General features: G+C 40.1%; 1 protein-coding gene across 1 annotated transcript in view; it reads left to right on the plus strand.

The window, feature by feature from the left end:
* The window catches only part of PDE8A (phosphodiesterase 8A), a 30,256-nt gene that overhangs the window by 13,420 nt on the left and 1,317 nt on the right, over positions 1-15,519 (plus strand). Inside the window, exons 9-19 of the mRNA XM_062501842.1 lie at positions 476-527; positions 628-670; positions 1,586-1,663; positions 2,602-2,672; positions 3,237-3,401; positions 5,095-5,143; positions 5,412-5,547; positions 7,321-7,519; positions 10,287-10,504; positions 11,346-11,478; positions 14,786-14,950. Coding sequence (XP_062357826.1) covers positions 476-527; positions 628-670; positions 1,586-1,663; positions 2,602-2,672; positions 3,237-3,401; positions 5,095-5,143; positions 5,412-5,547; positions 7,321-7,519; positions 10,287-10,504; positions 11,346-11,478; positions 14,786-14,950 — 1,309 coding nt within the window. The remainder of the gene's footprint in view (positions 1-475; positions 528-627; positions 671-1,585; positions 1,664-2,601; positions 2,673-3,236; positions 3,402-5,094; positions 5,144-5,411; positions 5,548-7,320; positions 7,520-10,286; positions 10,505-11,345; positions 11,479-14,785; positions 14,951-15,519) is intronic.

The following is a 15,519-nucleotide window of genomic DNA, read 5'->3' on the forward strand; positions in this document are numbered from 1 at the left end:
AGCTTATGCAAGGAAGGGTGTCTCAGACCTCTGTGCTTAATTCCTTGGGCAAAATCAACTTTACGTGCTGTGTGCAGGGAAAGTGAAATTCTCATAATTGTTCCCTAAAAGGAGCCAAAGGTGCAGATGTGCTCACTTGTGACTCTGACTCTTCTAATTCTCCCTGAAGTGCACGTGCCCCCTCCTGTCTTTCTCTGCTTTGTGTTGGTGTCACCAGGACCTATTTCAATGAGCTCCTGTACTATGTCCTTCCATTCTCACTTTTCTGTGCTCCTTTCACGGCTGTTGCCAAGGGTTGTTATGGGATGAGGTCACTGTGTACTTTAATCATGGGCAAGATTCAAGCATGTCTAGATGTTTATACAACTTCCACTTGGTCCCCAAATTGAGCCTTTGGAGCACACAAGTATCAGCACTGAATTAGAGCTGAGGTTTGGATAGAATTAACATACTGTTTTCTGGTTTTTGCCTACAGAAAGATTAGACACTATGTGTCAATTAGTAGACTGTGCAATGACAACAATAAGGTAAGTGAAAATAGTGCTATGCTCACTTTAGTTTGAGCCCTAAGTATAACAAAATAATGGCAAAGTTCTGACTAACTGGATTTCTTATGCTGAATTGCAGGTGGAGAAGACATGTGAATGTATTCAGGCTGAATCTCAGACAGGTACGACACATCTCTTCCATCCCAAGGAGTGGAGAACATGCCTGGGGAGGAAATAAAGGCCATTGTTAGTGATTTGACTGTGAACAGTTTTATTTACCTAGTGATAAGATGGGAATCCAACTCAGAAGGCAGGAAAGTAAATACAAACACCCTCTCTACCTGCCTCACTTACTTTAGAGGTGGCATAAAGCAACCCACCTTCGGAAACGCTGTCACAGGCCCCAGGTTGGTATTGCTGGATTCAGTGCACAATTCAGTTGTAGGTGGTGGATCCCTGTGACAGAATTAGAAATGAGAAGGATGCTGTCATGTCATGGTGTTGCTGTGGCTGCTCTGTAGCACATGGCACCTGTGTCTGCACTGCTTTAAGCTGCATTGTGGGGAGTTTGCATGTGGGTGGGAATGAGGGTGACCAACACTATCATTCACCCTCATCCCACATATCAGCACTTCAGTTAGGACAAACTTGGCATCCATGCTGTAGGTACTTGTTAACAGTAGTCTTAGCACAGGCTGAATCTTGGAGTCCATAAGGAACCTGGGATACACAGCCCTGTTTGCTGGCATGTGCTCTCCACCAGTTCCTGGTGGCAGCAGTTACTTGAGTGAACTCAGGTTTGCTGCACAAGTTGTGCTCACAACTGAAATTGTGTCACAGTGGCAAGAGAGGAGCTTTTCTCTCCACTCTGTGTCCTTCTGCACAGGCATTCAGGCATGTTCTGCCTGAGAACTTGATTGGGTTCAGGACAATGTAATAGGGCAAGATCTTGAGAAAGCACTTTGATCAGCTCTGATTTCCTGAAACGTTGAAGTCAGTGTCACTCAGCTGCTGCCAGACTCTTCTGTGCTTCAGTTCCTTTAACATACATCTTAGGCAGAACTTTGTGTCATTATGCAATACCATTTTCTTCACAGATACTCAGACTTGCAGACACAAAGACATGAGGAAAGGATCCCTGGATGTCAGATCCACAACATCACGTGGGAGTGATGGTATGTGAAACAACATATCGTGTTGAGTCTGGCTGAGTTGGAGTTGTCATGCAAACCCAATACACAAATTATTACATTTCTTACCTCTTCCCCTGATAAAGATATGAAGATACTTTTTTCTTAATTTTGTTTTCTTTCACTGTGCTGTATTTTGCTCTGTTAGATCACCCTAAACTTGATAGATGAGTCACATACTCAAAAATGTTGCTGGCACTTACATGCTTTTGTTAAATCATACCTCATCACAGTCTAGGCAACATACACTAGTGAAGCATGTCTGTGGCAGTGAGAATACAGTCATATTCCAGTATAGCAAAAATAGCATTGACTCTTCTTCTTAAGAACTGCTCAGCACAATGAATAACAAAGATATGTCTGCATTTTATAGGTAGCACAGTAACCAGAAAAATCTCATTTTGACCTTTTCTCTGCAGAACCAAAATTGTGAACCAATATAAAATATTTGGTTTTAAATTTCCAATGAATAATAGGCCAGAACCTCTTCTATTATTTTTACCCACTTCAAAAGAGCTTCAGTGATTTACCTCAGTTTGGAAGCTGACTCATTATGACTTGTCATATTGCATCAGGCAGCAAGAGTAGATACATCCTGTAATAATCTAAATTCAGTGGTTTCCTACCTATACCTGCCAGTTTATACACACACATCTGTATAGTCTTATAAGTGAGTTTGTAACTGAATATTTTAATTAGCTAAAATAATAAAGCAAAGCCATGATTTTGCCAGGCTGTTACAGCCACTTATCTCTAATCAGGGATATCAGTGGTTCAGCCAGAATCTCTTTGCACTTGTGCATTTTGCAGTAGATTGCCTCTGAAAGGCACAGCAGGGTAAGCAGAAAAGGCCCCAGGAGTTGCTGGCTGATCCTCCTGGTCTCTGCAATCAGGGTACAAGTTCTGCTCTGTTTTGCACACAGGCAGCTCCCAGCGGCGCCGCTCCTCCATGGCCAGGGTCCATTCCATGACTATCGAGGCTCCCATCACCAAGGTAATGTCACAGCTGGGCTGTGCTGAACCACTGGGCCATGGGGCTCCAGGACAGCACCAGCCTCTGGTGCAGCTCCTTCCCTGTTCCACTCACCTGCTGCTGTAGCCTCAAAAAGGCAGATACTCTGAACAAAGATCTCCCAAACCTGCTTGGTAGAGTGTGCATCCGTGGGGTCAGCCATCACATCACCTTTTTAAGAAGGAGGGACTGGATTTCCTGCTTCTTACTTAAGCATTGTCAACTGCTTTCTGAAACCATTCAGGGATTTGTCAAAAACCAGCTCTTTAACAAATTTCAAGAGGCAAATGGGAGTTACATTAAATCCATTCAGAGACTTTTTGAGGCTGTGCCTTGGAGGGGAAAGTCATTAATAAGATTGCTGTCTTTAAGGCCATGATCTTATTCCCAGAGTCAGTAGCAAACATCAGCATTTCATTTTGATTTTTCCTCATGTGGATTAAAGTTTCAGATCTTGTTATTTTCCTGAGTTTTCCACAGTAATCAACATCTCTGGTTTTTTTCAAAATCACTTCTAAGTTCACAATATGTCTGATGCTGCATTAGGTAATAAACATCATCAATGCTGCACAAGAGAGCAGTCCCATGCCAGTTGCAGAAGCTTTAGACCGGGCTTTGGAGATTTTAAGAACCACTGAACTGTATTCTCCACAACTGGGGACAAAAGATGAGGATCCACATACAAGTGACCTTGTTGGAGGGTTAATGACAGTAAGTACTTACTGCCACAAATGGCTCTTGATTAATGTTCACTGCCTGATTTCCCCAGTTACTTGATCTTCATCATCTGCCATGTGCATTTTTACCTTTAAAAATATCACAGCAAATATTTAATTAGGAGAAATATGTGGGAGACTTCAAGAATACCAGGAGAAGACCTGAATGGTTCATATTGGGTTGTATTTGCCAGCAGAGTAGACAAAATTTATTTTTACCTTAGCTATAAAAATATAGGAAGAATATTGATACATTTAGTCATTAGTCTTGAAGTGAATCTTTTCTTCTGCTGAATACATAAGAGTCCGTAAACTCACCTGTTTTTTTCTTTTTCTGGATTGTTGATCCTTACATGCATTGTTTTCTGATTGCATTTGGTCCACAAACATGAAGATAACAATATTGCAAAATATAAAATCCTTACTAATACCCAAAGCTCTTTTATGGAGCAATAAGAAAAGCTGAGAAAATTAATTTCAAAGCATATGGCATGATAAGAGTTATAAAGTTATTGGAAAGAAACATTTTTCCATCAAAGGGTCTGCTGAAAACAGAATTATATTGTTCTATTTGCATTCAGAAGTTATGTCTGAGAAGGAAACAAGTAATATGTTATTGGATTTGAACTCTCAAGCAGGAAGGGCATTTGGAGTTCAAAGATAGATTTACTAGATACAATTACACCTGCTATTTCAACTCTTAAAAACTAATCTTTGATTCTAAATGATAGACAGCATCTGGTGACCTAAATATTTGTGTCATAGCAGTTCTACTGAACAGCCACTGTTGTACTCCCTTTTCTTTTAAATCACAAAACTCCAGGCTCATATACTTACAAATGTGAAAACAAAAATTGGATATGACAGTTCTTTTAAGAGCATATATTCCATGTTCAGATACAGCATTCACATTTACTTCTTCTATACTTGTTGTGAGTAACATTTTTAGTAAGGTGCATTCATAAATATTTTTTTTACATCATGGGCTAAACATGAGCTAACAGCTGTAACCTCAAAAGAGCAAGCAGGATTTGGGCCACAACATTTAGAATTATAAAACAAAAAGTAAATATTAAATACATAATTCTGTTAGTTTAAATCCATCATCTCAGTGTTCACATCTAGGCATCGTGCCAGAATTAAGCCTAGGAGGCACTGAACTGAAGAATAAATAAGTATACGTTCTGTGTGCTAGAAAGGAAGCCTCAGAGTAATTTGTTCCTCTGCAGTCATGAGATTCTTATGCTGCTGAGGTGACTGGATCTGCCAATGCCAAGGCAGGAGAGCAGGGGAATGTCTCCATCCACTCCCTCCCACCGCCCACCTTTGCTTGTGGGGGGGAAGTGTGTGGACACACCATGTCTGCTTTGACAGACACACAACTGGTGTCCGTGTTGGCCAGACAAAGACAGATGTGAGGCTGCAATTCTAGACCTTCATCTGCACCTGAAAAACTTGAGGTTTTACCCATCTGAGTCCATGTTGTATCCCCTAGCCTGCAGTTCCTCATCTGTTACGAGCTATGTGTGAACCTAGCTCAGGCAAACCTGAGCAGTACAAATAAGGGAGAGACAGCTCTGTGAAGGCTGCAGTCAGGCTTCTCTGAAGTTGTGCTACTATTTGGTGTCATCATTTCCTTGACCTATTGTGCAATACCCTCCATTTAACTTGCAACTTTCATTTAACAGGATGGTTTACGAAGATTATCTGGGAATGAATACATATTGTCAGCAAAACGTAAGTTTTAATTTTGCAGCTACTGAGATACTAAAACATATTCAGAAATTTAAGAAACAGGGGAAATGTGATTAGATGTCCTATTTTATGAGCTTTTTTTTTGTTTGTTTGTTTTTTATCTTTAAGTGGTTTTCTGCAGCATTACTAAGTCAGGTGTTACAACAGAAGAGAAATCGTGGTCACTTAGCAAAATTGTATCTCAGTATTAAATATACTTCTTAATATACTGTTAATAAATACATATAGTAATAACTTTATTCCTCAAAAGAAACTCACCAGGTTGCTGGCAGTCTGAGCTCTCCAATCTCTCTCAATGACATACCCCCACGGATAACACAGGCAATGGAAAATGAGGAACAGTGGGATTTTGATATCTTTGAACTTGAGGCTGCCACCCATAAAAGGTCAGTAAATACAAGAGCTCATAAACTGAAGTTGCTGAGAAGTGACTTAAATGTCATCCTGTAATCAGATCCTTAAGTTCTCTACCTGTGATTTTAAAACTGAATTAATTTTATTTTCAATGTAGGATGTTTGGAATTTTCTCCTTGTCATTTCTAGTTGTGTATGCATCTTAAATATCTTCTGTTTCATCATGCACTATTTCCTGCAAATTCCCAGTGGATATAAGTGAAGATTATATCTCATTGGTATGGTATAATGACAGAACAACATAATTTTTAAAACCTTCCTTCATTGAGTAATAGAAAAGTTATACAAATCAAATTATTTTCATGTGGGGATTCAAATTCTTATTATTGGCAAACTACACTCAGAGGCAACATGCTGGTCTTGATTTCATCAATTGATACAGATCAGGTTTTATTTTCTTTTCATTGATTGGGTATGTTTTATTCCTGAACAGTTCCAATACAGCCTTTCAGCAGAATTGCCATTACCTTTCTCTGGGATTAGAGGAAGGTTTTTATTCTAAAATCTTGCCAGGTTTCATTTTATGTACAAGCTTAACTGAAGAAGATTTACTGATAAAAAGCAGGGCATACCAATTTCCATCATAGAAGTTTTCAAAAGCAGATCAGCAGCTTTGATAAGACTGTACTTCATTAGTAGCAAAAGCTCCCCCAAAAGGTCTTTTTTTTTTTTTTTTTTTTTTTGCTCTTGGTGGAGCAAAAGTTCCCCCAAGACTGTAAATTGTTCTTTCTGTTTAAATCCTTGGTTTTATTTTCTGATGCTTATCAAAAGTTCCCCTTTTGGGGCTAGTTTCATGTGTTATGCTTTGTCTTAGGTTAAAAAGCCTTTGTGAGGTACTAATTTGGAGGCCAGATCCTACAATTAATTGACTATCTTAAACCCTTTGTCAAAATCCCAGATCTGTAAGGGTTTTGAAAGTTATTCAAAACCAAAGTCTAAGAAAGGTACCAGGCACTTCGTTAACAAATATGCACTTCATTTTTATACAGTGGTTTTATGAGCCAAAAAGGTGCTAAACTCTCTAGGGTTTTATTATTCTTTAAAATTATTTTATTTTAAAGGAAGGTACTTACATCCACTTGCTTTAGGTTTTCTTTCTTGGCTGCATTTTGATTTCTAATGAAGTAATACAGATAAGTAATTAAAAAGAAAAATGTAAAAATACAGTCAGTCTGTGATTTACAACATTTAATGGGTACATTGTAGTAACTTAATTAATTATCTCAGCCACCATGCATGAGATCACCAGGTAGGTCTCTCTGTTCTTACTGATCTGGAGAGACCACAGAGGGACAAAGGAGGTACTTTGTTGCCTTTACTCTTATTAAAGGTAGTATAATTATGATTGCTTCCTACTGTGTTTAAATAATGGCAGTTCATTTGTTAAGAGAAGTAAAGTGATTTTCAATGACTCACAAGTAAGAATATATTACTAGTATTGCCTTAAGTCCAAGCAGACATACGGTAATAAAGCCAGGATAATTAATTAAATTTTAGTGCATTACAGTTACCTGACAGAGAAACCTGGAGACACCTTTGTCTGACACTGGGGGGAGGACTAAGGGGAATTTGACTTTATGTATTTTACAGTTCTAATATATGACACAGTAACGCTGTAATGAATCCTTTTACATCATTTCATATGTCATTAGCTAAAAATGCTGTGTGGATTCATACCGTTTATGCTACCTAATATTCTTTCAACTGCATTAATTTTAAAACTTTCTGATTATTTTTCTCCACAGGCCTTTGGTTTATCTGGGTCTCAAAATATTTGCTCGCTTTGGAATCTGTGAATTCCTAAACTGTTCAGAATCCACTCTGAGGTCATGGTTACAAGTTATTGAGGCTAACTACCATTCCTCCAACTCCTACCATAATTCTACTCATTCAGCAGATGTACTACATGCTACTGCTTACTTCTTGTCTAAAGAAAGAGTAAAGGTGAGTTCACATTTGTGAGAAATGTTGTAGGTGGGAAATACAAATGCAATCAAAGAAGGATCTCTCAGAAACAGATTCAAAAGCCAAATGTCTGCCTAGTGCCAACCAAGTTTGGTAACTCTGAGGTCAAAGAACTGGGCTGTTGTACATTAATTCTAGGATCTCTCTTATAGTATGTGTAGAAGGACGGATACTAATATTATAGAATTGAATAGTTCTTGATGGGAGAGTAAGAAAACCTTTTCAGGTAAAACCTCTTCATACAATTAAACCCTCTCAGGTGAGCTTACAACATAATTACTTTTGTGATGGTACAAAAACAGATTTAATGCAATAAATTACCACCTTTTATTGCCTTTTGATGGTTGTTTTGCAGAAGACTCCCAGGAAAATATAGTCCATACAGTAGGCTATATCACTCACTGGAGAAAATGCCCTGAGGCTTATAGAGACTGCATTGGAGGAGTGTATTGAAAGAAATTATTTGTCATTACCATAACACTCACTGGGGTATTAGAGCCCTAGTTTATTATTAGAATAAATCAGAGTAACTTGTGCTCTCACATACCCAGACTGGAGAAGGGGAATCAAGCAGTGCTTGGTGTGTGTACAGTAGAGTGGTGGGATATATTTGAGTCACAGTTTTGTGTAGAAATTCTGAACTGGCCTGCCTAAAGGATAGCACCAGTGATGGGTACCTGGCTGAGAAATTTGTGACTGTAAACCTGCTTCTGACAGCTCATTAGGCTGTAGTAATTCCGTTAACATGGAGCTGCAGCTCATTAGTATGCTCTCCAGAGGCTGATTTACAAATACTATGTGCCAAGTGGGGATAGAATATCACTGGATTTTTTCAGTCCTTGATTTGCCAGAGGTTTAGCTGGTCTTCCCAAGAATATCTATGAAAAACAGACAAGATCTGGATCTATTTCAATGCCACAGAAGCATGACTGCCTTCTGTTTTTCCAGAATGTTATTTCCATTCCTCTGTAGGCACAGTAAGAGAAAAAAATGTTGCAGCAGCAGAAGGAGCAGAATCAAAGTTCAGAATTCTCTCTTTATCTTTTCAGATTTATAGCCCAGCTGCTTTGGTGTTGCTCAGAGTTCAACTTAATTTAAACACAGAAGGGCCAATTCGGCCACTGAAATTCATGCTGAATTTTATTTTTTTTTTTATTTTTTATTTTTTTTATTTATTTTTTATTTGAACTCAGTTCAGCTTGCCTCAGGAAATTTTCTGGCTCCCAAATTGAAGCCATATTCTCAGAATGGTTTCCATTTCTGTGCCATGGGAGTTAAGATAACAAAGTTAGAATCCTTGACTTGATGTTGTGTGTAAAAGTGCTGTAAATACCAGTGAAATAAGTGTCAGGTAGACTGCTGTGGTCCTCCAGGTCATGTGTTCTCATGTTTCTGGCCATCTCCCATCTGCACAGGTCATTCTCAGCCAGACTGAATGATGGTCATTGTGTCCCTCTGAGGAGAGAGAGCCTATACTCAAATCCCTCTCTCCTAACTTCATACCACAAAAATAGAAACCCATGAGCAGCAGCTGAAAGAAAGAATGAAGAAGCTAACACACAGCAGGGAGTATTTCAGACAATGCTAACTATGAACTAGAGCAGAAGGAATTACTTGCCTTCTGTTGTTCTCCATGAGACTTTCTTGGCAGTCCTCAATGAATAATATCCCTGCTCCTGCAAAGTCAAGTCGTTGCATAATTTCAGAAGGTGTAAAGGAGGCTAGGGTTTGTCTTTTCACCTGCCAAGTGTAACTATTGTGAATAGTAGTAGAGGGCCCATAGAGAATTTGGACCTCAAATTAAAGCAAATTTGAATTAAAATTATCTGCCCTGCTCCCAAATTCAAATGGGAATATTTCTGGTCTTGTGTCTCTTTAATTTTATTACAATTTTTAATGTAATTGTTTTGTATCTGTGTCCTTCACAAATGACAGTATAAACACAGCACAAAGGCTAGTTTCCAAATGCATATGAAATATTTCTGAGATGTTTAGTTCTTGTTCTCCTTTATGATATTAATAAATTATTAACACTTAAGTTTAAAATCTTAAGAGTCAAATAGTTTTGTATTACATGACAAGGTAGATAAAAATAGACATAAAGCAATGCCTATTGCAAGTAGACATAAAGCATGGAGTACAGCATGCTACCAGAATCAGGGTGTGATACAGAAAGTACAGAACATGTGTCATGTAATTTATCCATGGATGCAAATTATCAAATAGTCACCATAGAATATGCATTAGCTGTAACCCCAGGACACTGTTATTAAAGAAATGGATGTATGGATAACATTCCTTTCAAATTGTAAACCTAGCCAGTACGTAAATGGAACATGATTAGCACACATTAAATTGCCAAAGGAAATTAAGGGGTCTCGTGGTAATAGAATAATTTTTAGCAGTATTGGTCTTTTTTCCAAGCCAAGTACCTTAACTCCAAGTGAAGGAGGTTTCAATGTTGCTAGAAAACACAAACTAATTTATTACTTTACATTTGTTTAATTTGATGTGCTGTGACAAAGGTGTGGTTAAGGCAAAATTTAAGAGGTACAAAACGGCCAAAAAGTCACACAATGTTCAATGAAGCTTATAATGAATTTTCCATTGCTCTGTTTAGAACATCTGACCCTTACTGATCTCCAGAGTTTGGGCTTTTATTCCTCAGCGACTTGGCTTAGTCTTATGGACAGAATAGGGTTTCTAATGAGTCTGCCAGGAAAACTAAGCACCCTTCTATTTTCAGCAAACTCTGGATCCGATTGATGAGGTTGCAGCACTCATTGCAGCCACAGTCCATGATGTGGATCACCCAGGAAGGACAAATTCTTTCCTGTGCAATGCTGGCAGTGAGCTCGCAATTCTCTATAACGACACGGCCGTGCTGGAGAGCCACCATGCTGCCCTGGCTTTCCAGCTCACCACCCGGGATGGCAAATGCAATATATTTAAAAACATGGAGAGGTAAGCTTAACCCTCAGGGTCCTTTTCTGCCCACTAACATCTCTCACTTCGTTCTGTGTAACATAAGGCAAGCAAGCATCCCAGAAGAGGTTAATTCCTGGTAGATAACTGTCCATGGCCCTTGTCATGTTTGCTTATAAAAGAGTAGAACGCTTCTGTCTGTCCTGCATAGACTTCCAAGCAATTCCCTACTGTCAGTTTCTCCCGTCCATAAAAAGGCAGACCCTACCTAAGGAATTTAGTGTAAATCTTAATATGAGCAAGTCTAGGAGAGTTATTTTGTGTCATTGGATGCAGAGAACGAGCTATGGCTGGGTGGGTAGAGAGCAAGGAGAGAAAGGTCCACAGAGCATCAGTCAAAAATAAAATACCTTGTTGCAGTGTGAAGGATAATGAAGGACCTGCTGCTCCTGCAGCCTCAGAGAAGCATTTAGGGCAAATATGTGACCATTGCCTTGGTTCTCTCAAGATAGAGCAGAAAAATATTGCTGACAACTTGATTGGAGAGTGAGCCACTGCTGAGTGTTTGTGCTAAAAGCCTCAGGAACATACAGGTGTGGCATGTCCTAGCAGCCTCCTAAGCAGCTGGTGCTTCTGCTTCTGCCCAGCTCTGGTACTGTTTCTCCTAGAGATCCATTCATGCCTGGAGCACATATGTCTCTACACACCAAAGGTACTCCACCTAACAGAGATGCAGCTGTCCAAGCCTTTATTACTGTTCTTTCTTCCCCTAGCACCTCTCTCAAACAGAAATGGTCTGTTGCAATTTTGCTAGACTTGTTTTAGCAACCAGCCCTTTGTGACCCAGCCAGCATTCTTAATATTTTCCTTCTTTAAACAGGAATGAGTATCGAACCCTTCGCCAAGTCATTATTGACATGGTCTTAGCAACAGAAATGACAAAGCACTTTGAGCATGTCAACAAGTTTGTCAACAGCATTAATAAACCCTTGGCAGCACTAGAAGAAAATGGGGTAAGCAACACTGCAAGTCCTCCTTAAAATGCCTAGGCAGGGATTGGGAACCCTTGGCAGTAGGAAATTCCCACACAGTGTTCTGAGAAAGTTTATCAGAAATGTGGAGAGACTGGAGATTTATCTTTCACTTCTGGGTTTGAATCCTCTTCTGCTTAACGTGGTTGTCACTCATTTTGAGGGTGAGTGGGACTCACTTGGATCCTATTAATATCACAGTACTGTGATGTCATACTTGGAACCAGGGCCCTGGGCTGTACATTTTCATGTAGAAATGCCATTTTGATTAACCCTGTCATTCTCAAGGACAGAGTGGCAAGACTGGGCATTGTTTGTGGCAGTTTCTGCAAAGGAGACAAGGTTTGCTTCAAAGCAGAGGCTGAATTGCATCCCTCCCAAGGGGACATGCTGGCGGTGCAGCATAAGGGCAGGCTTGCGGGCTGGCATGTGATGCATTCTCTGGGAATAAGGGCCCTCAGCCTCCAGTGCTGCCTGGCAGCATTCATGGGGTTTCTGTCTGCCTTCTTTTTTCATCTTTAAAATAGATGATGGTGACATTATGTATCATATAGACATAATCAATAGCTATCTGGAACCCCATGGACACAAAGAAATTGCCTGTTAAGAAGTCTTTCTGAAAAACCGCACCAGTTTCAATAACAGCTTCAACCAGCAGTTTTGTTGCCAGTAAGAGCAGTGTATAATTTTGTTGGAATGATCTTTGCAAAGAGAAGACTTGCAGAAATGGTTATGATAAAGTTTGCATCGGTGGCAACGTCATGTAGGAGCCATAATGGTTTTTTTTGTTTTCTTACCATGTTTTTTAGAAAACCACATTTATGACTGTTGTGTGTAATGGGGGAAGGCAGTCTTTTTATTATCTGAGAGTGGGAGAGAAACAGGTCTTGTTCCTTCACCCATGAGAAGCAGACAGGAGCTTAATTGGAGAATTGTGCCTTTGTCCACAGGAGTATAGGCTGGAATTAGCTTTGTTCTTGGCACCCAGCAATGCTAATGGGAACTCTGTGAATGTGAAGCCAGAGTCCCAGTAGGACACTGGTTGTACTGAATAAATTAGAAGAAAGGCTGTTAAGTTCCCAGCTGGACAGCCTCTCTGGATGAGCATAGCAGCATCGGTGCAGGAGGAGAGCAAGGCAGCTGCTGCTGGGTGTAGTGCACTGCATTGACCCTTGCAGTGTGTAACTCTGTAGTGCTCCTGGTCCTGCTGGAGGGCTCTGCACTGGCCTGGCTGGGTTGGGATGCAACAGTTGTTTGAGCAGCAGCATCCATCCAAAAAGCCAAACTCCTCTTCTTGCCTATTACAGAGAGCTGAACAGCTGGTGCTGCTGAAGAACAGGGCTTGGACCTGTACAATCAGACAGTAAAAATGCAAACAGGGACATAGGAAAATGAAACAAAAGTTTAGTTCTACCCTTAAGCCCCAGAGACTGCAGGGAAATTATCTGCCCCACAAGGTATTTGTGATTCACAGCAAATTGTGCCCAAGGATGGGAAGAAACACAAAGAATATATAATTTCTGCTGAAAACAGGAAGCAAAATGTTTCCCTTCTTTCAGCTGGGAGTTTGAGTTTGGCAAGTTCCTATTAAAAGGCCTGTAATATGTGAGTGGGCAAAGCAAATTATTTACTGTGCTGAGTAGAACAACGCTGTCAGCCCCTCTTTCCAGTCTCTTGTCCCTCTGGCTGCAGCTGCAGTGTGTGTTTTCTGGCCTGGCTTTCCAATCATGGTGGTGATTCAGTGTAGTGTTTGCAGGCTGAGCTGCCAACAGCCTGTTCCAAATGGGACAGTTCCACTTCGTTTTTTTATTTATTATTTTCATACAAATTTGTTCAAAGAGCCATGCTGAGAAGCTGCTCTGTTTGTTTCCTTTCTGCTTTTGTTTCATAAACTGAAAAAAATCCTTTCCAGCTCCAGCATCTTTTATCCTCCCATTTCCCCTTATGATGTCACCTAAGCTGTGACAGGAAGCCAACATCTGACATGCAGAGACACCTCTGCACTCTGAGCAGGATAATAGGACTAAGCATAGTTAAAACATTTTATTCCCAAGACATCTGCATCCAGCAAGTAGAACTGTGCCTTTGGTTTGAACAGATCTCAGAGGTGAACATCCTTTCTTGATTCTTGGTAGTTTACCTACCAGGATATTCTCTACTGTCCATAAGTGAACAATTTCTAATTTTCCATACCTAATTTCCATACTTGTGTTTCTGGAACTTCCATCACTTTATGTTGGCTTTCTCATACATAATTTTTCCATGCATTTGGAGATGTATACATCTCACTTTGTTTCTTCCTTCTGCATTCCCTTCCACATACCTGAAAATGAGGGAAAATTATTGGTCTGGGCATCTAATTATGGTAAGAACTGTGGAGCTGGTGTTTCGGAGCTATTTCTATACTATCCTTTTTTTTTTTTATTACTGTCACTTTTTTCCTTTAGGAAGAACTTCCTTCCCCACAAGAATTTTCTTCTGAAAAATGTCATGGCTATTCTGACCTAATAAAAGGTCGGGATGTTTCTGGTGTTTTTTATTTCCCTCTTTGTACAAAACACTGCAGGAACTGGTAGCACATTATTATCATTATTGTTCATTACTTCTTCCCTGCTCTAAATGTAGAACAAGATCTTGTTAGGTGCCCGAGAAGTCTTGTATGTTCCTTGCTTCAAAGAGTTTCTCTTCTGAGTAGACAGCATTGTAAACTCCTGTACCTATCCATCCTTAAAGAGGCCAGCAACAAGGGAAGGGAATGAGGAAGGTGCCTGGGAGGCAATGTGGGATCTGACTCTGAATAGTAACAGTGTTGTCAGAATGATTGATGCACTGATGGGGTTTGTGTGCCAAGAGTGACTCTGCATCTCGGATCAGTCCCTCTTTTCAAACCAACTACTCCACTCTTAATGTGCAATTCCATTAATCCTTGGGTTTCAGCAGAGTTACGTTCTTCTGCCTACACAGTCCTCCTCACTAGTGTAGTGATGAATTGACCCTCTCCACACTTTTAAGAAGGCAGATAAGGAATAGAGGGATTAGATGACTTGCCCAAAGATGCCCAAGAGATCTGTCACAAAGACAGTGACTGAATCCAGAAACTGGAGTTCAGTGCTAGCTCAGAGCTGTGGCTAACTTTCATAATCCACCTATAAATTTAGTCAAATCTGGTAGCCAGTAGCAGGACTGATCCTTGTAGGATGTGCTGAAAGCATTCCCAAAGCACAAAAGCTTTTGAGTGTCTGCATGGAGACCTTGCTAATTGATTGATTTCAATTCTTAAATGTTACAGAATAATGGTGATGGAGAGTCAATCAAAACTGTTCTCAGGTCTCCTGAAAACCGTATCCTTATCAAGCGCATGTTGATAAAGTGTGCTGACATTTCCAATCCATGCAGACCCAGAGAACAGTGCATAGAATGGGCTGGACGCATCTCCGAGGAGTACTTTGCACAGGTAAGGCAGCTAAAACAGGCTGCTGAAACTGCAGGTGAGCATCTCTTCAAAAGGGAGAAGGGTGCAAGCATCACAGAATATCTCAAGCTGCATTATGAAATGTGAAAGATAACAACCTTTTTATTTTAAATGATGGATATTACTCATGCTGATATACAGCTAGGTGCCTTCAGAGAGATGAAAGTTGACAACTTCTATTGTGTAGTTTCTGAAAAGTTTAAGCTTCTAAGTCGTTCAGTTTGGAACTGGGTTTTTTGAGCCTTATCTGCAAATGCACTCCCATCACATAAGGCAGAGCAAGGATGCTTTCTGTACCCACGTGCTGGCTTTGCCTCAGGAATAGGATAATCAAGTTCTTGTGTTTGGATGGGAGAAGCACTCACTCCAAGAAATGCTATAAGCCCTTAGCACACTGTGCTGAGGAAAGGTTTTAGGAGGATGTGGAAAAGGAGAGGGCCATCATCATTACAGATGATAGACCAAACACCGCAGCTGGAACTTGGCACCCCAAGCAAGGGGCAAGACAATAAAAAAGGTACTTTGCCATCTCTGACTGGGACAGATCACAG

This window comes from Cinclus cinclus, chromosome 13 (genome assembly GCF_963662255.1).
Source record: "Cinclus cinclus chromosome 13, bCinCin1.1, whole genome shotgun sequence".
In the NCBI taxonomy this organism is placed as follows: Eukaryota; Metazoa; Chordata; class Aves; order Passeriformes; family Cinclidae; genus Cinclus; species Cinclus cinclus.